Source organism: Manacus candei, unplaced genomic scaffold (assembly GCF_025592945.1).
Source record: "Manacus candei isolate 608988 ecotype Guabito, Panama unplaced genomic scaffold, ASM2559294v1 h1tg000023l, whole genome shotgun sequence".
Taxonomy (NCBI): domain Eukaryota; kingdom Metazoa; phylum Chordata; class Aves; order Passeriformes; family Pipridae; genus Manacus; species Manacus candei.
Window position 1 is genome coordinate 13,589,819 of NW_026138071.1, and position 24,028 is coordinate 13,613,846.

At 40.8% G+C, this 24,028-nt stretch overlaps 1 protein-coding gene and 1 long non-coding RNA gene across 5 annotated transcripts in view; one reads left to right on the forward strand and one right to left on the reverse strand.

The window, feature by feature from the left end:
- Positions 1-24,028, reverse strand: part of CHN1 (chimerin 1) — a 97,943-nt gene that overhangs the window by 30,476 nt on the left and 43,439 nt on the right. For all 3 annotated transcript variants that reach the window (XM_051787405.1, XM_051787406.1, XM_051787407.1), the window contains one exon: positions 20,564-20,852. In XM_051787405.1, coding sequence (XP_051643365.1) covers positions 20,564-20,852 — 289 coding nt within the window. The remainder of the gene's footprint in view (positions 1-20,563; positions 20,853-24,028) is intronic.
- Positions 85-19,855, forward strand: LOC127471075 (uncharacterized). Of its 2 annotated transcripts, XR_007904542.1 has the most exons (4): positions 85-618; positions 1,155-1,380; positions 1,855-1,978; positions 2,059-19,855. It is a non-coding gene; the product is annotated as an uncharacterized LOC127471075 (long non-coding RNA). The 2 variants fall into 2 exon arrangements; XR_007904541.1 differs by having other exon boundaries at positions 1,855-19,855.

Genomic DNA, 24,028 nt, shown 5'->3' on the forward strand with positions numbered 1-24,028 from the left:
TGCCGGCTGTGCTGCCCTGCGCGGTGCCCCGCGGCGCCGCTCGCCCGGTGCGCTGCCCAGGGCTCCCTGGCCGGCATCGCTGGCGCGGCGGAGGCGGCGCGGCCCCGGGCCCGTCACACTCGGGCTGGCGGGGCGGCGCGGACCATGGCGGAGCTCAGGCTGCAGGGGCGGCCATGCAGGGCCGGCGCTCGGCGGGGCGGGGGGCTCGGCGCGGCCCGCGGGCGGCCGGCGGGCCGGGGGCGCGCGGCAGCGGCAGCCGGCGGCGGAGACGCGCAGCCCGCGGCCGCTCCCTCCATCGGCGGCGGCCGGCGCGGGGGGCGCGGGGACGCGCACGCCTCGTGCCCTGCGCACGCCCCGCTGCCGGCGCGGCTCCGCAGGGAACGGGAGCGGGAGCGGGAACGGCACCGCCCCGGGGCGGCCGCAGCCAAGGGAGCCAATGGAGCCTGGTGGGCTCCGGGAGAGGCACCCGCGGGATGAATCAAGCACCGCTGCAAAATGGCACCTCCGCGCCCTTCGGGGGTGCGGGGACAGGCAGGGCAGCGACCGACAGCCCCAGGGGGCACGGCAGGGAGCGGCTCTCCCCGATCCCCCCGTCTGACGTGGCCCGTGCACCAGGAGGTACGGCCGGGAGCGGTTAACGAGACCGCTGACGCTCATCACTTTTCCCCTAAAATTACATTTTTCGATTCTTTTCATATAAAAAGAGGGTCACCAATCTCAAATCATGTAGGGATGCGAACACAAATGCCACTCAAAGTTCATCGCACCACTCCATCCACCAAAGACCCGAACCCCGATTTGCTGGTGGTGCCTCTTTTTAGGAGTTTACAGACACTAACAGAAGGTGAATGACCACAGTTTCCAACTGGATCGAAACCCGAAGTTTGGACGGGTGCAACTGACAGTGAAATGTGCAACGGGCAGTCAGGTCCTGGCTAGCCCTTGCACAAAGTAAAGGAAACAGTATTTCACACAACCATTAAAGCCCTGGACTCGTTGCCTTAGGAGCAAAAATCAACGGGCTCACAAAGGACAGGGCAGACCATGACATACCCACCCGGAGCTGCTCACCCAGGCAGCTCCCTCCAGCTGCGCACTGACAGTCGGGAGGAGACACTAAGACGGCCACTCGACTCCTCTGCTTTTTCTTCTAGTGCTCTCCAAGCATGTGTGAACGGTCTTTGCCAGACACAGCAAAAATGGACTCTTGATCTGAGTTAGTACAGCCAGGATTTACACCGTGGGGCTGACCACCATCCTGACATTCAGGGTGCCAGGAGACCTCTCCCCGTGCACAGCCTGCCTGTGCAGTCAGAGCGCAGCCCTCCCTCCCCTGCCACAGGCTGCAGCACCGCAACTGCTCTCCCTTCTGCAGCAAAGGTATTTTTATCTCTCCTGAGTCAGTAACCAAAGACAAGCACAGTTTGTCACAGGCTTCTGGGTGGAATGGGTATGTGCTTTGCAGCTGGATCAGAGTGTTACAGGTTAGCTCAGTCCTGCCAATACAGCTGAGAGTAATACTCACTGGGAGCCCCTCTTCTGTTCCCTTGCATGGCCACCTGTACCTTCTCTACACGTTTTAAAAATATGCTGGGTCTCAGCACAGGGTCAGGGTGCAGAGATTAAGGATCAAGGCTGGTGCTTCACCAAACACTCTGCAATAGAAGTTAATAACTAATAATCAAAACACTGGTTACAGATTATACAGGGTGAAGTTGTCAGGCATTAGGACTACCTGACTCAATTCCCACTTTCAGTACAGACAGGGGGCTGGCTGACCCATCCTATCAAGAAATAATTTTCCAATGACTACCTCAATCTGCCTGTCTTGCTTTTAACCACTCCCTTCTGCAGGTGCATAAATACTCCTCTGGCCTTTTTCTGCACATCCTTGCAAATATAACACTCCATGGCTATAGGAGATCAAGAAAACTGAGGTGAGAAGTAAGAGATGGCAAAAACTGACCACTTCATCTACGTAAGTGTGAGAATAGTAGGGACTCTCAGGGGAGGAGGAAGCAGGCAGGCTTTTGAGCTCATTCTTTCCTTTCCTTCTAGCTAAAGTCACTTCACAGTTTCATTCCCAAGAACTACGTCAGGTAAAAGTCCTCATGGAACAATGTGGACCTACAGCTGCCCCAGAGGAGTCATCCTCTCCAGACAACTTTGAGTAACAACAGGCTCAGGAAGCAAATTGTGAATTCTAGAAACATTTCATTACACTTTTCCTTGGAACCAACCCAAAATTCCTCTTATTTTTTAAAGGGAAAAAATACATCAACAAAATTTCATATTGGGAAATAGATTCTTTGAAAATTTAATTTGTTGGAAATAAATAACCCAGTGATTTCCAATAATACATTTACTATCAGAATCTACCTTAAGAAGCCAGACAAAGCATGCTGAACTTTGGTTCATCATTGGTAGAGCACGTATCTGGTTTTTTGACATACTTACTCCTTAATTGTCAGCATCCCTTTTCCTAATTCTGAAGAACTGAGTTACTTTCAATGGCACTTTAGAGTCATGCTAGCAGAAACAGATCTCTGGATCCTGGAAAATTAAATTTAAGAATGCCAATAAAAAGACAAGTGAAACTACCCAACAGGGAAATGTCCTATCTCATGGTTGTAATTATGAAAATGTGTTATAATCTGGAAAGTAGTTATATGATTATGAATTTTAATTTTAACATTGCTTTGTGTTACAGTAATCTAACTCAGACTGCTTATTGGTTATACATAAATCAGCTTCCCATTGTTCAGTGCAAAGCATTTTCTCCTGTTTACAAATAAAGGAATACTGGGCTCACCTACACCTACAGACATTCACCTGTGCTATATGCACTACAGTTGTGTACACCAGAAACCTACACTGAAAGGAAGTTCACAGAATATGCCGAGTTGGAAGGGACCCACAAGGATCATCAAGTCCAACCCTGGCCCTGCACAGGACCATCCCCAAGAGTCACACCACGTGCCTGAGATCATACAAACTTTGTCATGGTCACTTCCCTGGGGAGCCCGTTCCAGTGCCCAACCGCTCTCTGGGTGAAGAACCTTTTTCTAATATCCAGCCTAAATCTCCCCTGACACAGCTTCAGGCCATTCCCTCAGGTTCTATCACTGGTCACCACAGAGAAGAGATCAGTGCCTGCCCCTCCTCTTCCCCTCACAAGGAAGTTGTAACCGCAGTGAGGTCTCCCCACAGTCTCCTATTCTCCACGCTGAATAGACCAAGTGACCTCAGCTGCTCCTCATATGGCTTCCCCTCAAGGCCCTTCACCATCTTTGTTGCTCTCCTTTGGATGCTCTCTAATAGCTTAATATCTTTCCTATATCACAGTGAGTTAAAGTCATAAATTCAGCAACTGAAAAATTATGAAAAAATACATATATGCTATCTATTTCTTACATAGGTTTCCCCAACATAAAATTGTGCTATAATTAAAATTTATACAGCTGCTTTCGAATGACATAATTTTTTAATGCGTATGCCTAACTTTGGGAGTTTGGCTTTGCAACGTAGTGCTCTTCTTAACACAGACCAATTCCCTTTTTTTTCGAAAACCAAAATGAAGAATGAAATTTCTGTTGTACTCAGCTTCCTGACCACGTTTTGGGTCATCAGGCAGGCCCAGATCTAACCAGTATGTGAGATAATAAAGTAAGAGAGAGCAAGCTACTGTCCTCAGGTAGCCCTAGTCACTGCAGAGGTGAGTCATCATTCCTGAGATCAAACAAGTGAAGTCACAGACTTGGGGCTTCAACTCAAATCCTGCAGGAAGCTATCCTCTCCTGAGACATTCTCCTGCTCCAGGCGCTCCATGCTGTCTCTATTGCCTACAGTCTGTAGGTCCTGCTCTCCTTACACCCTTGGATGGCTTTTGATTCAATGCCTGCTCTCCACCACTGGCTCCTGCATTCCCACCCGCCAGCAAAATCTCCTCTCCAGAGCCCTTTCATTTTCCAACAAGTTATCTTTTTAACTTGCTGTGCCTGAAGTCTATCTTAATGGGCACAATTATCTGATACTGCCTGCTACATACTGGATGAAAATGAGGCAGAAATCCAGGGAGGAAAGTAATCTCCCTTCCACTTTTCTAAGTCTTGATTTTATTTTTTATTAATTGTTTGTGACAGACGTGCCATCATTACATGTGTAGGGAGCAATATGCTGTGCAGACTCCAGGAGTAAAGAAACCGCAGGGCTGTCATTCTTAAATTTAATTTCAGGACATGATTTCACAGGATTGAGGTGAAATGAAAATGGAACGACTGGAAGCAATAGCCAAGCAGCCTGTTAGCAGAACATGCAACCAGAGCAGCCTCTCAGTCCTCTACATCTTAGTGACTTAAGCACTAAAAACCAAACCCAGCAACACAACAGCCTTTAAACCAAGACGTCTGTTTAGAGATTCTACATTGTACATATGGACTGAAGGGAAAAAAAAAAAGGAAAAGACTGTAACCTGCTATTTCAAATGTTCTCATTTGTTATAAAACCTCAACTGTAAGAGTGGTTCAGTATAGATTCTTCTGGGACTCCACTTTCCTTACTTGTCTCTGGAGTAGTCCTTCAGAGTGCAGGAGAAACAGCTGTTTTCTTGAGCACTATTTGCTCTCAGTATTAGCTGCATAATGTATGCGTATTTTCTGGTCCTAATCTCCCAATCAGTAAGTCTTATTATGAAGCCTCCACAGAATTGATTTAAAAGTCATCCCCGACTTGCAGTAAATTCCAATTAGTTACTCACTGAAAGACATATTGTGGAAGTTTAATCCAGTCACACAATTCAGTCAACATCATACAAATTATCTTTCTAAAACGCGAAACCAATGCATTCCCTTTTGTTGAGTAATACACTGAAGTTACTCCAGAAAAAAAAAAAAAACAACCAAAAAACCAAACCAAACCAGAAAACTTCAAGTCAAGTTAAGCTCACAAGTCCTAAAATAACCAGACCAGAGTTGATCAGGTCTCCTGAAGACTGTGTGCCTTTCCAATACAATGGAGTGTTTAGTTTCATGAGCACCTGGCTCTGCTCTTAAACACATTATCATGTTTTCTTCAGTCTCAGGAATGCATGTGCAGTAGACAGCAGGCTTTTCATTCTCATATGGTATTTTCATGTTGTTATGACTAAATAGGCCTTTATTATTTCAGACTTTATATATAATATGATTCCTTCCCTCAAAGGAACGTATTTTAATAATAATATTAGCCAGCAGTTATATTGCACGCATTTTTTAAAAACATCAAAGATGATGCCCTATTGTACATATATCAAGAAACAAGACATTTGGTTTGCTATGCAGTGAGCCACTGTACATTTTACCATATTCTGTATAGCTAACTTAGCCAAATGCATGTGCTCAGAAAATCCTTCCTTGTCTAAACACTTTATGAGCATATTTTATGGGCTCAGTACATGATTTTCAAAAGCTAATCAGTCAGATTGTGAAACTGAGCCCAATTTCCTCAATGCTGTTCTTAGTGGAAGCTTGTTCCATGCTAAATATACTTTCCCCAGTCATCTTTCATAGGATTGTTACAAGGGGGAAAATGCTACTTCTTAAATAAAAGTAGTGATCAGCTGCTTTCAATAAATTTTCTTCACTTGTAGATATACTAATACCAGGCATAGCCTCTGCCCACAGACATGTGGCATGAGCAGAGGGTAGGAATGCTATTCAAAGAAAAGGCCAACCTGAAAGCTGACAATCTCAGAAGCTGGGTGGGAAGGACCATCAGGGCTGGACTTCTCTTGCTGCCATTCCAACACAACCACGTTTACCTGGCACATGGACACCATCAGGCTCCCACAGTGCTCAAAGTATAATGGAATCCTCAGGCAACACAGAACCCCGCTTTCAGTTCAGAGTTAACCACAGGGGAGTTGGGGTTTAAGACACGGTTAAATGATGAAAACCTACTGCTGAGAAAAGTTCTGGTTTTTATAACAAAATTTTCCAAATGGACTGAATTCTAATTAAATCAGACCTTTCCCCACCCCCTCCAATGAAATACTTATTGCAAAATCCAATAAAATGGCTATTTACATCTTTTATGTAAGTGTATATAATTTCCACAGTAAGTAATGAATATTTTTATATCTAGAATCTTAGAAGTTGTTTTTAAATTTCAATTTTTAAATTGAAAATTTAATCAAACAAATTCAGCCAAAATGTTGTCTTGATTTAAAGTATGGCTATTAAATTAAAAAAATAAATTTAGTTTAGTTTAAATTATGGAAAAAATGTTGCCCAATATTGCTGCTAGAAACTACAACACTGACAGTGAGTTCATTCAGTACTGTATTGCGCAATATAATTAAAGTGTATTGGCATTATTTGGGAAGATTGTATGTTCACACTGGTGTGCTTACCATGTTTTCCTAACAAGGGAGCATACTCATAAAAAAGCAGAGAGATCTTAAAGGAAGCCAACAGAAAAGTTCTTCTGCAGCTTTAGTCCTTTAACCTACTGGTCCCTGCAGTTGATTGGGATCTGAATCAGCGAGTTTATTTTGTTCCTGGTGGCAAGATGGGTTGCAGATTTGCTCCCAGCAGTTACCAATATGGGCCTTTGGAAATGACAATTCGAAACTGGGCACTGGCAAAAAGCACCCATGTGACTATTTCTCTCTTTCAGAAACTGGCAAGACAAAGCAAATGAACATTTATTGTTCTGGAGATATTGGCACAAAAGCAAGATACTTTTCAGTGGCAAATACAATCCATTTTACTCCTTAGGGAGAGGGCTATTTTGGTATATAACTATGGATCTAGCCATGGCAAAAATAAAATAAAAATGTCACAGTGCCTCCACTAAGAAGTTCTGTTTTTGGTCTAGTTCTGGGGGACTTCGCTAATGTCAAGCAACTTAGCTTTTAGGGAGGTCAGTAACTGACGCACTGCGTACACTGACAGAGTGGGGTAATTCCAGGGATTTCCTCCACACTCCATAGGTACAACTCTCACTACAGGGGTGTATGTGGGCATGTGAGAATGTGCACAGGTAGGGGTGTGAATGTTGCAATCAATAATGGTGCTAAGCTGGGTTTTATAAGCTATAGCTACAACTTCCTTTACGCTGTATAAATAATAATATGCTCCTGCTCCCAACAGGATTGTGTTCTGGATGACAAAGTGCAGTCCTGCCCTATTCCCAGGGCTCCTGCCTTGTCCTGAGCCAGCTGAAGCCACAGGGCTCTTCCCTGCAGACCCCAATGCAAGATGCCCCCATGACCCCAGCTGCCTCTGTAAAAATAACCAACTGCTCCAGCCCTTTCCTTAAAGACAGACTACCAGTCTGCTTGCAAGAGGCAGGATATGACTGCTTGACAAAAGCGGAGCTGCTACCAAGCTGTGTGACACCAAGGCAGGAGATGCCAATCAAACACCATGATAAAAGCTACCCAGAAAGCTAAAAAACGAGCTCTTTTCACTCCTAACTCTGACTGTGGCGAGGAAAGCAGTTCCCCATGACCACAAGTTCAAGCTGAGGTATCAGCCTCAGCAACTGTCTCCTTGCTTTGTAGCAGCTCGCTACCACAACTCCATTCTTCCACGGGGAAAACAAACTGCATTAACAGGGGGCCAACTCCAGCCAAACTTGCAAAGTACAGAAAGGGACCAAGAACTGGTAGAGCACAGAAGATACCACCTCCCTGCCTCAGGGGGCTGTCAGCCTCACTGTTTCCCAGGCAAAGCGTTCCAGATTCGTGAACAAGAAGAGAAGCATCATTAAACACTGGAATTTGTCTCCAGTAAATCCTTCAGACAAAGACTGTCCTTTGCAATTTTGCTTTCCATCCTTTCCATCCACCCTTCCATCCTCCATAGTTTTGGTTTTGGTCCATCCTATCTTCCTCCCTCCTGCCAGGAGCCTGGGCCATGAAGGTGGTAAGTTAAACAGTGAGTTAAAGCAATTAAAGAATAGGCCTGTGCCAGGTACTCTTCTCCCTGGGAAAGGCAGAAGCAGAAATACTGGGAGGACTACTCACATAGTTTAAGTTAACTATTATACCATTATACATCACTAAATCAGGGCTAGAGAGATCTATTCTGCAGCTATGAGACCTTTGGGAAGAAGAATTGAAACAAGGAGCTCTGCCTAAGGGAGGAATCCTCACACTGGTCAGCAACAGAGAGCCTATTCCTCAACAGCTCCTCCATCCTGCTCCCACTGAGTCAGCATTTTCTATTTCAGCTAACAGTGTTGTGTTTCCTTCCCATCCCTTGGTCTGTGGTGTGTCTCCTTGCTGGCCTGCAGAGAGCTGTGCTGCTGTGACCAAGGCATGACTGACGTTCACAGTAGTGAGGGGTCACTCCAGCAGAAGCCTCTTTACTCATGACATGTCAAGGTAGACTGTATTCCAAAAAGACCTTAAAAGTAATTTTTAAATGCCATGTGCTCTATAGCAGTGATAAGAATCAAAATGTAACACAAATTGGCAGCTGCATGAATGCCACTCTTCTGGCAAATGCTCTTTCTTACTGATATACTACATTAAAGTATCATAAGAGAAAACATGCTGTTAAGACTAATCTTCCGAAACCACAAGGGACTGGTAATAATTTATTCCTCATCTGACCCATACTGTTATAAGGATTTCCTCAAATAAAAGGAAAAATAAAAATAAAAGAGAAGGCACATCAAAAAGTTTAACCATACCCTTTTGATGAGGAAATACATAAGTTGCAACACTTCCTTTATAATATCAATTTAAGAATCATATTGATAAAAGCAGTTTTTACAAGCAACCTCTATATCTTTTTAGAACTGAAAATGAACTTAGGGATAATGACAACCATGTAATCTACAATGTCTTTCTATTATTGTATTTATTAGGTTTTTTTAATTTATTCCTTATGGAATAGGAGCTTTGGCTACTGGTATAACATGGGCAAGAGTATGGAAATTTCTTTTTATGTCTCATTGATATTTTCTTACCTGATGTATAATACTCATTTCACATTAGCCTCGTTTGGCAGTCTAATGCATCTAATATTAGCCTTTTTTGTTCTACGCAGTAATTCAATTTGGAATAATTCAATGAATGTTATAATTGAAAACTGCAGCTCATTAATTTCTAAACACTCTTTGTATTTCAGACTACACCTGCTCCTTTGGCATATCCTCTATTTCAAATCCATCCTCTTCTTCCTGAATAAGCTATGTTGCTATGATACGTGTGCTGTCACAGTTTCTTTCTTAAACATACTTTCAGTCCATAATCATACTTATTTAGCATAAATAAGACTAAGAATGCAAAGTCTCCTAATTGTTCCTCAATTATCACTTGATTCAAACCCATGAGTCAAGGTGAAAACAATTTTTAACCTGAAGGAATATTATAGTTGTCACATGGATATATGCAACATTCTTGCAAAATTTACAATGGTGAAAACCTGATTATGGACCATCTCACTGCAAAAAAAAATTAAAAAATGGGGTGACTCCCAGTGCTCACCAGCACTCTTTGTGGACCCCAATTACCAGTTTTCTAGGTCTATATGTGTCCCTGGGCATAGCTGCACCAGTGCTGTGGGTCAGGGTCTATTCATTTTATACAATGCAATTAGGCAGACTTGGAGAATGAGGTGGGCTGATCGCCCTTCAGATGAGTCTCGTGTGTGCTCCCACTACTCTTGCATAAATCTCTATTTAAATCAAGACTGCTCTGAAACCTGCAATGAATGATACCAGAGTGGCATTGGCAGTGGAATTATACTCTGCTCCCAAACTCAAATTACCAGTTATTAACAAATTATCAGTTTATTTCCACCCATAAAATCATCTAATCCCTGATCACTTTCTCTGAAAAGGCCCCTTTTACTTCTGCTAACCAGTGTTCCAATTTTCTCCTCTCTCCTTTTCCACATATGGTTCATCTTTCCTATTTATTCCCTCTTAGTTTCCTAATTGACATTTTAAAGTGCTTCTATCACGAAAATTTTCATGTAAGAGCAGGAAACATCCCATTTCCCTACAGAAAGCTATGACTGTTAAAAATTTTTGAGACAGGCACTCAAGAAACCATCATCTCAAATGGTCAAACACAGCATCTTTGATATAAATTTAAATAATGACTTGATTTGAAAATTGAATGATTTTGAATGATTCAAAATGGGGCTGGCAACGCAACTCCCCATCATAAATTTGGGCTACACAGAATATTAACCTTTTGAGGGAGAAGCATTGGCATGTGGACAAGTTATACAACCTCTGTTACACAGGAGAGACTCCAGGGGGTTTTATTTTCCCACCCTCCCAGCAAGTCTGTGGTTTCTTACAACATAATGTTTAACTGATGTCTATTTTCAGTTTAAAAACACTAGTCCCAGGTCCCAATCAGTACATTTGGGATTTCAGGTGTGCACAATTTTTGAACAGCAGCTTTTATTGTGAGTATGAGTCACATCAAAGCTAAAAGACTAAGTTTGGGGTATATTTCCATTACTTAAATTCATTGGAAATGAACAAAATGTTAAATCAGCACATCTGCTTCCTTCTTTCTTAGTGTGCTTTTCATCTCATCTTACAGGGCAATTTTTCATTTGTACTGCCACTGTCAACTAGCACTTTAAATGACACTGCTTATTTCTAACACCGAGGTGGTTTGAATTTTCAACAATAAAAATAGCCCAAGAGAACTAACCCATAAAGCCTATAAAGAAAATAATTATCCAATAAGCTCTCAGCATGATCAGCTTGCTGAGCAGTGAGTCTGCCTGGCAAACTTCAGTGTGACAGAGGTGACTGGAAGCTCCCAGGCACACAGCTGCAGCACTGTGACGAACGCTAGCAAGCATTTGGGTGGAGGCTGGAGGGAATGAGAAGCTGTCACTTAAGAGACTGAGCACTTGAAATTCTGTGAAACATAACAACACAGAATACTTTTTGCAATTTTTGTGCATTTGCATTAAACACATCACTACTCTAATCATCAGCCAGTTCACAGAAATGCCTGAATGCAAATGCAATTCACTACCATATTAACTCTGGGAAATGGCTTCAACATTTTTCAGCAATGTAAAATCATCAGAAATCTTCTACCAATAAACTATTTGATACATGATATAAAGCATAGAGCTTTTAAAATATTGCACCACTACACGCAAAATGGAAATTGGGAACACGGCCTTTCATATTTTCACAGAATTCCTCCAATCATCTCTCAGGAAGGGTAAAAGTTGCTTGCCTCTAAGTGCTACTATCTAATTCACAAATTGGGAAACATGAAAAAATTTATTAAATCACATACACATATGACTAAGGCTTAATAGAGGACATTTCAGTCTGTGATACTAGCTCTAATGTTCCTTAGGCAACCTATTTCAAACTGCTTAAGCTCTAAGAAAATGCAGTAATAATCCCCACTGAACAGCAATATAATCAAAGTGCATTATAATATGAACTTCACTATTAGAAACACATTATCCTGTAATTATCTTGGAAGTTTTATGGAGGAATATCAATACTAAAATGATGAAGATTAGAGCAAGAACTGTTCATCAACTGAGAACCACATCTTTCAGCGTGGCAATTCTTACCTTGCTTAAACATTAGGACTGTAGGAACAGTAAATGCCAAAAGCAACACTGATGCTATGCAGAAAAAAGGTTAAATATGGAAAAGTTTTATGTTCTAAAAAGTTAACGATCAAAGGAAGACTTTGCAAAACTGTCAAGAGTTGCTGTCTTCACTGATGACAAATGTGACAGGTTTGAAATAATAGGAGCAAGTAGTTTACTGAGTTAGTAACAAAACTGCTCTCCTTACTTTGTTCAAAGTCAGAAAACATTCAGCTAGAGACTAAAATTAAGCATGAGATGTTTCAGCTGAAAATATATTTTTTCTTGCAAAAGATTAAAAAGAAAGAAAAGAGGGTCAGAACAGATCAGCTGTGGCATTAAGCAAAGCATAAATGGTTGTTCTTTTTTATTTTTATAGTCTAATACTTCATTTAGGCACCCGTAACTACTACTCTTTCTGCTACCACTTCTAAACCAATCATTTCACTCTTCATGGGTCTTAAGGATTTGGTAACCACTTATGAATGGGCAATTATTAGTGGAGCAGATGCACCTGTCTATCAGGGGATTTTCTAACTGGATGGGGGGTGACACACCAGACCACCACAGACTCATGTCCTTTCCATCTTTGTGCAGAAGCCAAATGACATGGATTTGTACTTGTGAGCATGTTAACAGTGACCAGTGTAAAATGCTTTTTCCACTCCCGCCTATACACATAGACACACAGACAGAGCAAACAGTAAGGAAAGAAAGGAGTTCATCTGAAAAGAGAGAGGGGTAAGCAAAGAAAATCCCTGCTAGTCAGACTGAGCATAGGTTTGAACAGGCTACACATTGCTGAAGAAGGCATAAAACACAAGACATATCAGATATTAGTTCACAGCCAAAGGTGCAACCAACTGCACTTCCTGCAGCCCCAGCTTTTCCTTGGGTCTCTCATGTTCTACTACTGACCAAATCTGACCCTGCCCAGTTTATGAGATTGGATGCAATCGTAGCCCAAGGTGATTATCACCAGCTATACAGTGTCACGTTATAAAGTCTAAGTGAGGTAAGAAACTTGTAAATAACAAAATTATCCTTTTATAGGGCTCTTAATTCAACAGTCCAGTCTGTTTCCTGTAGAAGTGATTAGTAATAGAAAATAATTAGGAGATGCCAGATGGGAGGAGGAGTTAGAAAAAAAAGACCCAAAACTCACACAGCTAAGGAATGAGAACAACAAACGAGGGAGCTGCCAGCTAGCAACCCACTGCAGTCCCTCACCAGCCAGAAAGCCCTTTGCATAAGCAATAAATGAGAACCACACACCTGCTTTAGAGGCAGCTCTGAGAGAGACCCACCTTCTCCCTTCTTTGGCCACTGCATGGATTATTCAGTTGTGAGAAGGCATAAAAAGTCAAGGGTAACCACAGGGTATTTTTAAAAAGTAGGGAAAGAAAATTATAATTTCCTTATATATGTCTATGGGGCTCCCCCGCTGTACATCTAGGCAGCCTTTTTGGAAACCTCACGTACGAGGCCCATAGGGAAGGTAAGAAGACTCCACAGTGTGCTAAGGCTGAAGCCACGATGGTTCTCCATTGCTCACTGGGAGTTGAGCTGGACCTCTGTATTTCTATGTCCCATCTACCAAGATCCACCAGGATGGGAAAACTCTCTCACCCTGAAGAGCACACAAAGCAAGCTACCATCTTTGGCTATTCCAGAGGGAAGGGAGATTATTTCCTCCCTCCCTGTGAGTCTTCTTGCACTAGCCTATCCCAGTTAAAAAGGAAGGAGACTTCTGACAGTATATGTAAGAGAGACTAGGGCTATACAGTACTTTTTGAGGGACATTAAAAATGTAACCAGATCCAACCCACTGTTAGAAACTCTGAAAAGAACTGTGGTGAGGGATTCACACTGACTGACCTCACAACGTGGAGAAACAGGAAAAGAGTAGTTTATTCACTGCTAATGGTTTCATTTTATCAGTAACAAGCATTATTCTTCAGAATTAATTGCACAGCAACTGTAATGCTTTACAGCCTTTTTAACAGTTATGTACACTATTCATCTTAGAAAGGCTCAATCAGGCACAGGGCATATGCTGAGGGTAATTACTCACCACGTTTTTGCTGAGGGTCTGATGTGTGAGTCTGAAAGACTAACCCCCCCTCTGATTTCACATGGCAGCTGCCTGTTGCAGTATAATTAGACACCAAACTTTCTGAAGATTGTATCTTTGTGTACACATCCCACATGCCAGATCATAAGAGAGCCACACTTAGCTGAAAAAGCAGAAAGTAACTAGAAAGGTCATCTCAGCAAGCAGTGAAGTGACTTGTACCCATTAACAAAAGGCTGAAACAGGATTCTCAACTGTGCTTACCTACACAGGGGAGCAAACACCTCTACAGGAGTTGCATAGCAACAGGAGGTGCAGTTTGTGCTTGAAATGCAACCTGACCTAAGGCACTCCTCAGTGGCTGAAGTTTGTGGAGCCTTATTTGTTTTGAACCTCATCATACTAGATCAGCAACACACAATCAGGGTACCAGCACAAACACACGACTTTTACTTCACATTAATCCCACGTTACTGTGTAAGCATTACAATGATGTGCTTTGAAGGTATGTACAGACAGACACTCCCCCTCTCCTTCCCCCCAGAGGCAGGCAGGCAGGCAGGCAGGCAAACAAGGTCCTGCGAGGCTCACTGGAATTAGCTGGGATGCCATTTCCACGGCATTAGTAACCTGCAGGAACTAACAGTGCACAGCTGAGAACCAACCAGAGCTGGCACCAAGAGGAGAATAAAGAATTTGGTCTGGGAAAAACAGAAAAGCTATGGGACAGTGTTTGGCATTGGAGCTGAGCTACAGGTCCAGTTAGAGACCCTTAAAAAACAAGTCTTGCTTGCTAATTTATCCTTTATAAGCATGAGATACTGATAAGAGTAAACTAGATATTCTGTGTCTGACCCAGGGTTTAAATTAACAAAGTGTATGCTTCATTTGGAAGCTCTGAATCTTAAAACAAGATCAGTTTATATAATCTTTTTCAGTGAATCAATTTTACTGCCATAATGAACATAAATAATGGCTGAGGTTACTCTTGGTGATTACGAGTAGAAAAAGCACCCTGCAGTTTGTAGAAAAGAATTTTCTTTGTGCTGATGTCTGCATGCTGGGCAACACATGCACTTAACTCTCCTTTCTTGGGTATTATTAAATATAGGATTAAGTTAAAGACATATATGCCTATAAAAAGGCATTGTAACCATTTGCAGTCTTAGCTTGAACTGCATGTGCCATATATAAAAACATATATGACACTAGTTTCCCACCACCATAAATGCTAATGCATAGAAAGGAAAGATGAGGAAGACTGAGGCCGGGGCAAACTCTTCTGAGTACAGTGTTGCTGATATGCTGGAGTAGCTACCTAAAAAGTAGGCTTGTCTTTCATCCTGCAAAGAATTTTGTTGGTATTGACAAAATTGTCTGTACTTTGAAGTCTCTGCTGAAAGATGGGCTAAACCCAGAAGAAATAAATAGAAGTTTTTGCCTTCCACAGAGTTATGTTTTATTTATAAATTACATTAAACTTACAGAGTGATTGTCATGGACACCCGCGCAGGGACTGGAAAGGAACATTTGTGAGAAAAGAGTTGACAATCTCCTCAAGTTAACCCATGGGATTCTTCACTCCTCAGTCTCCTGCATCTTTTAAACGTACTTTAAGGTAAACATTTCTTAGTTGTACTTTTCATAGAATCAGCCGCGTTGTAAAAGACCTCCGAGATCATCAAATGCAACCCTTGATCCAACACCACTGCAGTTACTAGACCATGGCACTCAGTGCCACATCCAGTCTCATCTTAAAAACCTCCAGGGATGGAGAATCCACCACTTCCTTGGGCAGCCCATTCCAATGTCTGATTACCCTCTCTGTAAAAAATTTCTTCCTAATGTCCAACCTAAACCTCCCCTGACACAGTTTAAGACTGTGCCCTCTTGTCCTACTGCTGGTTGCCTGGGAGAAGAGACCAACGCACACCTGGCTACAACCTCCTTTCAAGTAGTTGTAGAGAGAGATGAGGTCTCCCTGAGCCTCCTCCTCTCCAGGATAAACAACCTCGGGTCCCTCAGCCTCTCCTCATAGGACTTGTGCTTGAGTCCCTTCACCAGCCTCTTTGCTCTTCTCTGGACCTGTTCCAGCACCTCAATATCCTTCCTGAACATTATTGCTTCATCACTACCCTTGTTATAGCTATGGCTCATTTAGATGTTGTATACATTATATGCCCATCTTTTCTCTTAATTCAAGTAAATGGAAATATTTCAAACAATTTCCAGCATGAAGATCGCTTCAAGTCTCAAGCCACACTTTCCTCCCTGATTATTACAACCACGTCTTCTTTTTAGCTCCTATCAGTTCCAGAATTGGCATCGCTGGGCACCAAACAGTGCTGTACAAAGCTGTCTTCCTCCATAACAGACCTTGATAAGGGTGCCTGTGCTTCTATGACAGCCTGCTGTAACTTCCTCCGCTACAGTTTCTCATGTCCTTTCACTGAAGATAAAACAAAAACCCTTGGTAAAGGAAAGGTTTAAGGAGATCTTACCAACGGACCTGAGTGACAGGAAAAGTAAAAAAGTAGTAGTGTCATTAACAAAAGTATCAGTGTCAGTTCAAGGTTGGAAAGCGAGACTGCTCCCTCTGCAAACACCCATAAGCATGATCCTTGACTTTTCATGTGGAGTCTATTCTGAATCCATTAGGAATGTACAGAGAGATTGCATTTAACTTTGTAATCTGGATTATTTTTGGAGGAAGATGTAAGAGCATGTTTTCCAGTAAAATCATACAGATTTACATTTCCAGATGGGGCTGCGGAAAATTAGCCTTCATTACTATGGAGGAAAAAATGGTATCACCACTAAGGTAACTGAAAACAGAAGATTGCCTTTGTTGGGTGACTGGTGCTACAAACCTTCTCTCAATTCCTTCTGTCTATGGAAATTGACTTGAGTGTAGTACAGTCTAAAAGGGGTCTTTAATTGGTTTGTAACCACTGAAGTTTCATGAAGAAATAGCACACATCACCAAAGTAAACATGAATAAATGTGGTTCAGTTGCTATCCTAATATTAACCTCAGCATTTCATTCTGAAATACAGGATAACTCATAACTAATAATTTCATTTTCTCATAACAAATATTAAATCTTGAATCAATCACTCATACAACTTCTTAAATTAATATAAAGAAATCAAAAGCATGTCAAAATAAAAAAAAAACCAAAACATGTTTTGCAGGGCTTTAAAGAAGGACTTTGATATATGTATCTAGATATTTACTAATTTCTGAGAGCTACCATTTTTATAAGGTATTTAACTGAGTTAAGTCATCTGCTCTAAGGTCATAATTACATTTGAAGGTGGAGAATGTTCAAAGATCCATCAGCATTCAAGGCACAGGAGGAATACTAAATCTTATGATACTTGGTATTATTTTCACTTCCACACTAGGCCATACAGATTGAATCCACACAGGAAGCCCTCTTTCAAATTAATCTTAGCCCTCTCTTACACAGACCATGAAGGCTCCACAATTGAGTTCTGAACAATCTGCAGACTGTTTTGGGAACCAGCATTACCTTTTTAGCCCAGCAGCTAACATGTCTATTCGGGGCACTCAAGCATGACAAGCACTCCTGTTTTTAATCTCTACTCCTCCAGTTATCTCTGACTATTTATCAATTTCTTCATAGGTTATGAAAAGCATTAAATCATTAACCAGGAATTTTAATTTTTAATATATACTTGTATATGGTACGCAGTCATATTCCTTCTCATAATCAGTGAAGTACATGCTGTGCAGTGGATTATATTCTCATGCTTTTCCTATTAAAAACTGCATCTTAAATCACACCACAATATGGTCTTTTGCAGGACTCAGGAGTATTGCCATTTGTGTCCTACCATCCTTATCTAATGATTGCTTAATTTTTGTCTTTTCATCTCCTATGGTCTTTAAATCTTTCCCCTTTACTAAGGCTCAGGTATTGCATATGAAAAGTGTCACTCAAAACACATGCTGAATTCTTCTACAATATGTTAATTGCAGAAAGGAGTGGGGACCAAATGAAGTATTTCTAGTGCATGCTGGGAGACATCTAACACTAATATGAGGCATTCCCTGCTACTGCCTCCCCCATATTGAAGACTAGGTGAGTGCTCTTTAATATTTCATTCTCAGGCTTGGGGTGTGTTCTCTAGCTGCCCAGTTTCCATGGTAGAAAGGGAAACTCCATTCCCACCAGCTGTTCCCTAGGCTGCGACTGTGTCTTTGTGTCTCTCCTTCTTCTGAAGGGCTTATATTTCATACACCACCCACAAATGATTGGGCAACAGTCACAGGCACAAAGTTTAGATTCGTATCTGAACAGCCTCGGCAAATCTGGGAACGTATTTAGGCTCAGTACCATCAGCGTTAAAGACCCAGGCTTCTTTCTCTCTTTACAGAGGAGGAGACATACTGTGTAGGGAGAAGCTGTGCAACTACAGTATAGAACTGATAAAGATGCATTAATTGTCAAATACTGTACACCCTTCAGAATTTTCATCCTCACCATGGGGCTAATGTACACACAGATCTTGCTGTTTGGATCAAAAGACAATGAGGTTTTTTTTGTTGTACTCCGAACATTTTTCTTTGTATTCATTGAGATTCAATGATATACTCTTTATAGAGATAGGAATCACTCTGCCATTCCTCCCACCAAAAAGAAAGAAAAACCATTTGACCTATTTATAAATGTCAGCTTGTTCCAAATGCTGAGACTGCTTCTGGGATCAGGTGTTGGTCATGGGGTTGAAGGCCTTACTCTCCTTGGAGATTTGCAGGGTGAAAGGACAATGTGTCATTTTCCACCAAAATCCTAAGAGCTGCAAAGGCAGCAAAGATGTCACCTCTGTGCCACTCCACGGTGATAAAGATCACACTGTACCTTTCCCATGCAGCCATGGGTAGCAATCCCAACTGGATAATGACTCAGAAAGCAAATTGAAATCTCCACAATTAACTATACTGTGATGTCTGTGTGCCTCAGTGTGTTCACATCAATGTGGTTCCATGACAAAAAGAAAAGGCTCAAAAGCTGTGCTTCAGGACAGAAAACACCACTGCTGTTGAACTATGTTGTGGATGAAGCCCCTTTAGTTGCTTTTAAGTTCCAGACAAAGAGGGTGTGATGTTGTGATTACACAACTCACCTGTCTAAATGTTTTTACCTAAAATTTCAATATTTGAGAAATATTCAATAGTCTTTGAGCTATTTAATGAAAAATATTTCAAAATAGTATGTATACCTTGTTGGTGAGTGACATAACACAACATAATCTATGGAAAAACCAGCATTCTTCAATACTAATCATTGAAATTCCTTTACTATGAACACTTTTTCATCAATTTAAAAAACGTTGTAAGAGAACAGAGTTCAGTTGTCACTTGAAAGTTTCTAAATGCAGGAAGGCTTAATTTTACCAAAGAAACTCAAAGCAGTGACTTCCAGAAGTCTTACAGAAGATTTTTACCCAGGCTTTGCATTATAATAAACCATCTATGATAATATGCAAAAAAAATCCTTTTGAAACAGCACGCTGAAAGCAGCAGCTGTCAGGCACTGTAAGTGATAACCCACCCCTCTACTACTGGTACCCAACAGGCAAGAAATTGGATATTGAACATGGCCAGGTAGCTTTAATATCCCCACCAGTATTTCTTTTGTCAAAATGATCTGATAACGGCAAAGATTCATACTTTAAGCTAAGTTAGGTGCTTCATCTCTCAGCAAATTCGAAGCAGAATGATAGATTCTGCTGAAGAAGGATTTCAAGGACCAAAGCTATGAGCTTCCTCTCTCTGTGTACTCTCTACAGAGTTTAGTTTCACTGTAATAGTCATGTAGGTTGGAAATTGTCAGTCAGATCTTTCCTCTACCTCAAGAAAAACTAAAATCACAGACATATTTCTGATTGGAAAGACAAAGGATCCCAACTAAGGTTAGCATTTCTTCTAAGCACTATGTTAGATACTCAGAATGTCATTCTGAAGTTTGTGAAATAGGGGAACATATCAGACTATTATACATACATTAACAACTACACATGTGTAAAAATAACTTCAAAAAAGACTTTCATATGTCAGATTTTCAATAAACAAAGTATTTAATTTAACACAATGGAATTTACATTATGTTTTCTTTTTAACTTTAGTCACTGAAACATAAATTAGATTTTAGGCAGCTGCTTTGTCTGCCCATTACCTTCCCTACCTCCTTTAATATTTTTATGTTCACTGGTTCTAAGATTTCTTTCTTGTTCATTTTTTTTTATAATCCAGGACGCAATTACTTCTCAGCTGATAGTGCAACTCTCTGAAGAGAGCAATCCTTCTTCGTAAGACTGGCTGAGGCCAAAAATAGCTCTGTCAGCTTCTGATAGGCTGAACTTAGTCAAGTGAAATGTTTTAACATTTTATCAACTTAATGAACAGTCTTATTTATAATGTGGACAACTTCACTGTCGTTGTATGCAGACTACTGAATAGATTATGGAATGCGTTTGTTTGGGGAATGCTGAATATAATAGAAAATAAAATTTTTGACCAAAAAGTAGTTGTCTTATATACTGTAAACAATTTAAAGATTAAATATTGTTTGCCCATTTGAAATAAGGGAATGGCTTAATGGTAACATCTATAACTGTAAACATACCTGAAGAAAGGAATCTCACAATGACAAATAACTAACTGCCAAATCATGAAGATTTTCAATATGCAAAAATGACCACTATAAAATTCTATAACCAGTTTAAATATTAAATATTAAATATTATTATTAATGTAACACTGGAAATTAATATGTAGACTAAATATCTGCAGATACTTTTAGTACTTTATAGTAGAGTGAGAAGGTTAAAAGTAAGAAGTCTAACAGAAAAAAAAGTGTGGGTTAACAATTGCTTACCCTCTTTTCTGCTACCTCATCCTCTCCTGTAGACTCTTTGCCATCATGTTCATCTCTCAGGGTTGGCATATGCTTTTTGTGTGCTGGCTCTCTGTTTAAAGTTGTATATCCTATGTGTTCATAAATTGGATTTATTGTCATCTTGGAAATGTATTCAGCTGCCTTCGTTTCAATATAAAGAGTAATCAATCCATCTGTCACCAGGTCATGGATGGACTCAAAACGTTTCTCCCCAACAAAGTGCTTTCCATCGTAGTAGAGTCTGAAGTTTCTGGTTTGACTTCCAAATCTGCCTCAATGAAATGGGAAAGTGGTTTTTTTTAAAGAACAGTAAGCAGAATAAATAAGAGTAAGCAAGCCTTTGCAAACAACTAAAAACACTTTATCACTTAAAGCTGTGACTATGCTCTGTGTCTGGTCCAGTTGAGTGGAGAACCACTACTGAGCACACATAGGAAGGAGAAAACAACAACTGCAGATAGATAGCCAAAACAGTGACTGTCCCAGAAGGAGCTGTTTGTTCTTTTTTTCTTTTAGCCTCTCCATTATCCCATGGAAAAAGTGAAAAATTATTTCACACTCTTTATGGTTTTTTTTAGGACATTACTACTACATCACCATAGTCAATTCGCTTGGCTCTGATATGAAGAGTTCTCATAATAGAGTCTTCTATTACAGTTGATCAATATGGAGTTTTGATGCTGTCTCAGACCTCTGCGCCCCTGCTTGCTTGCAGGAAGAGGCCATTCAGGGTTCAGCTGAGCTTCAGTGCCAACAATTACACTGAAGCAGAACTGCTGCCAGAACTGGAGCAGCACAGGACAAAATGGCACAAGGGCAAGCATTCTTTATTCCTGGCCAAAGGCCCAGGACTAACTCTTCAAGCTTGGTACAAAAGTCCTTCTGTGTTATGCTTAGTAAGTCCCAAGCTTCAAGCAAATCTCTGTAATATACAGGATATATAACATGAAAGCTATCCAACACTGGCATCAGGGTGGAATAGGATTTAGATACGGGCTCTTAGCAACCATAAGAACGCCAATTTTACCTGAACGGTAGCATATTTTCACAAACTGTACATAGAATCTGCAGCAATTTTCTGCCTCTAAAGCAGTCTAAACATGAGAAAATACACTAGTGTTTGCACTTGGCAACAACCAACACACTTCCTGAGGAGAAGATGGAGGAAAGAAGCTGCTTTCACAGCTCACTCCAATGTTGTTCCTTGGTCAGTCAGCAGCAAGGGTACTGGGCCCCCTTACAAGGTCAGATCTGCCAAATAACTACTAAAAACTAAATCTGAAAGGATGGATTGCTTTCACTTTACAATCAAATGCTTCACAGGAGATGTTAAGAAACACAGTAAACACTGGTACTTTGTTGAAGTGGCTCCTCTTCTCAGTGGGGCCTTGCCAAACAGCAGAAAGTATAATTAATTTTAGACCTTGCCTCAGGTAAAATATTGCACTCTTCTTGAAAATATGGGCAAAACCCCATGGTTCTGCAATCTGCATTTTTTTCTGTGTTCTAAATCAAAATGCCAAACCTTCCCATCCCCCCTATCAATAGTCTGACAGTTACAGCAATTTCAGAAGCTGTTATTTCCACATAAAACTCAAATGTGAAGGGGCCCTCAGGAATCTGCATCCTGCTCAGTAAGGAAAGAGAATATGATGTGTAGGAACTACATGGGCATTTTACTGCAAATTAATAGTTACTTCCATGCACATTTTTATGCCACACAAACTAGAAGTTCATTGAATCAAACTGAAATGCAAGAAATTACAAAATGACAGAAAGAAATAAATTTTTACTTGATCCTAATTTCATCACAAGATGCAGTTCTGAGTGAATACAAGTAATTTAGAAAGCAGAAAGATAATGTAAGTTACAGAAGAAGGGGTAGATGCATTCAGGTTCACTCTTCAGGGCATCTTTATACTCAACAGAGTGTTTGGCAAAAAAGCTTTGACCACGAGACATCCTCCTTGTATACCCTTGACTGTCAGAGAAGTCAACATGAGCCAAGAGTGCTCAGCACTTTGCAGTGCCAAAATGAACAACCTTCACTGTCATCTGCTCAAGTCAGTGGGAATAATGCACACTGAGCACATACAAGCACCTTGATGTTAAACTTCATTGGGAGAACCAAATAAGTTTGAAGGTGAAGAATAATGGGCCTTAAATAACAATATACATTAGAATGACTTTTATTAAGAGATGCAGGTGAACTGCTGCTCTAATCAGTAACATCTGCTCTGACAGTACTTAGAGCAGAGTTTTAAACAAGCTGAAGGTCATTTTCTGCTCTCAGCTTTCTAGAAGAAAAAGTATTACACTAATCTCATCAAGAGAAGATAAGGCACAGAAAAACATCTCAGGGCCTATTACTAAGTGTGCATGGTGCCTTGACTTTAGCAACACCCCTTGAAGTCTAAAACTAGTTCTGAAGAACAAGACGACCAAATACAGAGAACAAACATAAGTTCTTAGAGGGTTAGTCCTCTTTCCATCAGGGTCAGAAGGCATGCACTCCTACTCCAGGTATGTTTTACTGAGCAGCCACTATGCTCTACATCTGTTCAGACTGCTGCACATAAAGTGTGTCTTTGAGAGATACTATAAGGAATAGGATTTCCAAGAGATGAATTGTTTGCCTTTATCTATTTTCTCATTTGTTCCAAACCAAACTTTTTAGTCTATTATTTTCTTATTGGATACATTGTGGAGAAACACACTGTTTTTCAAATAGAATCCTATTAGTAGCAAGGAGATAAACCCCCCAAAATCCCCACCAGTCAATGAAGCACCAATCTCCTACAAAAACTGTATCATCAATAGTGTGTCTCAGAATCCTGTTTTCTTTCAAATTAATTAAAATTTTTCCAGACCACACAATGACACTCTTTTGATTAAATTACAATATAAAAACAAATATACATGTTCAATTGAAAATTATTAATTAAAATTTAATCTTCAGTCCCTTCAGTCTTACTTAAAACTATGGTTTAAATTTTTCCATTACCAAGACTATTTTTCTTATGTTTACTTCCTATAACATTCCTGAAGTCTTGTTAATTATACATCACCGTGGCAACTAAGTAGAACCAAGATTTGATATTTCAACTTCCTGATGGTCTCTTCCTAGAGACAAGCACTAGTACCAGCTGGCTTTTGTTTAAGAAGTAGAAAGCAGGACACAGATAAAGTATGTTTTCTTTTGGTTTAAACAGGGGAGCATTAGACGTTTTTCCAAGAAAAAGAAAAAGGCCTCTGACATGTCAAACAGTCTCATTGTGTCCACTGCGCATTTGTTTGCAAGCAGCAGGACTACAGATAAAAGACTTTTTTTATTCCAAGTTGTCTGAAAAGCAATCACTTTGTCTAGTTCCTTTGGTTGCCAATGGGGCAGAGTGGATAACAACGTGGGAAAATGTATTAAACGGCAGAGCAAATGTGGCCAGT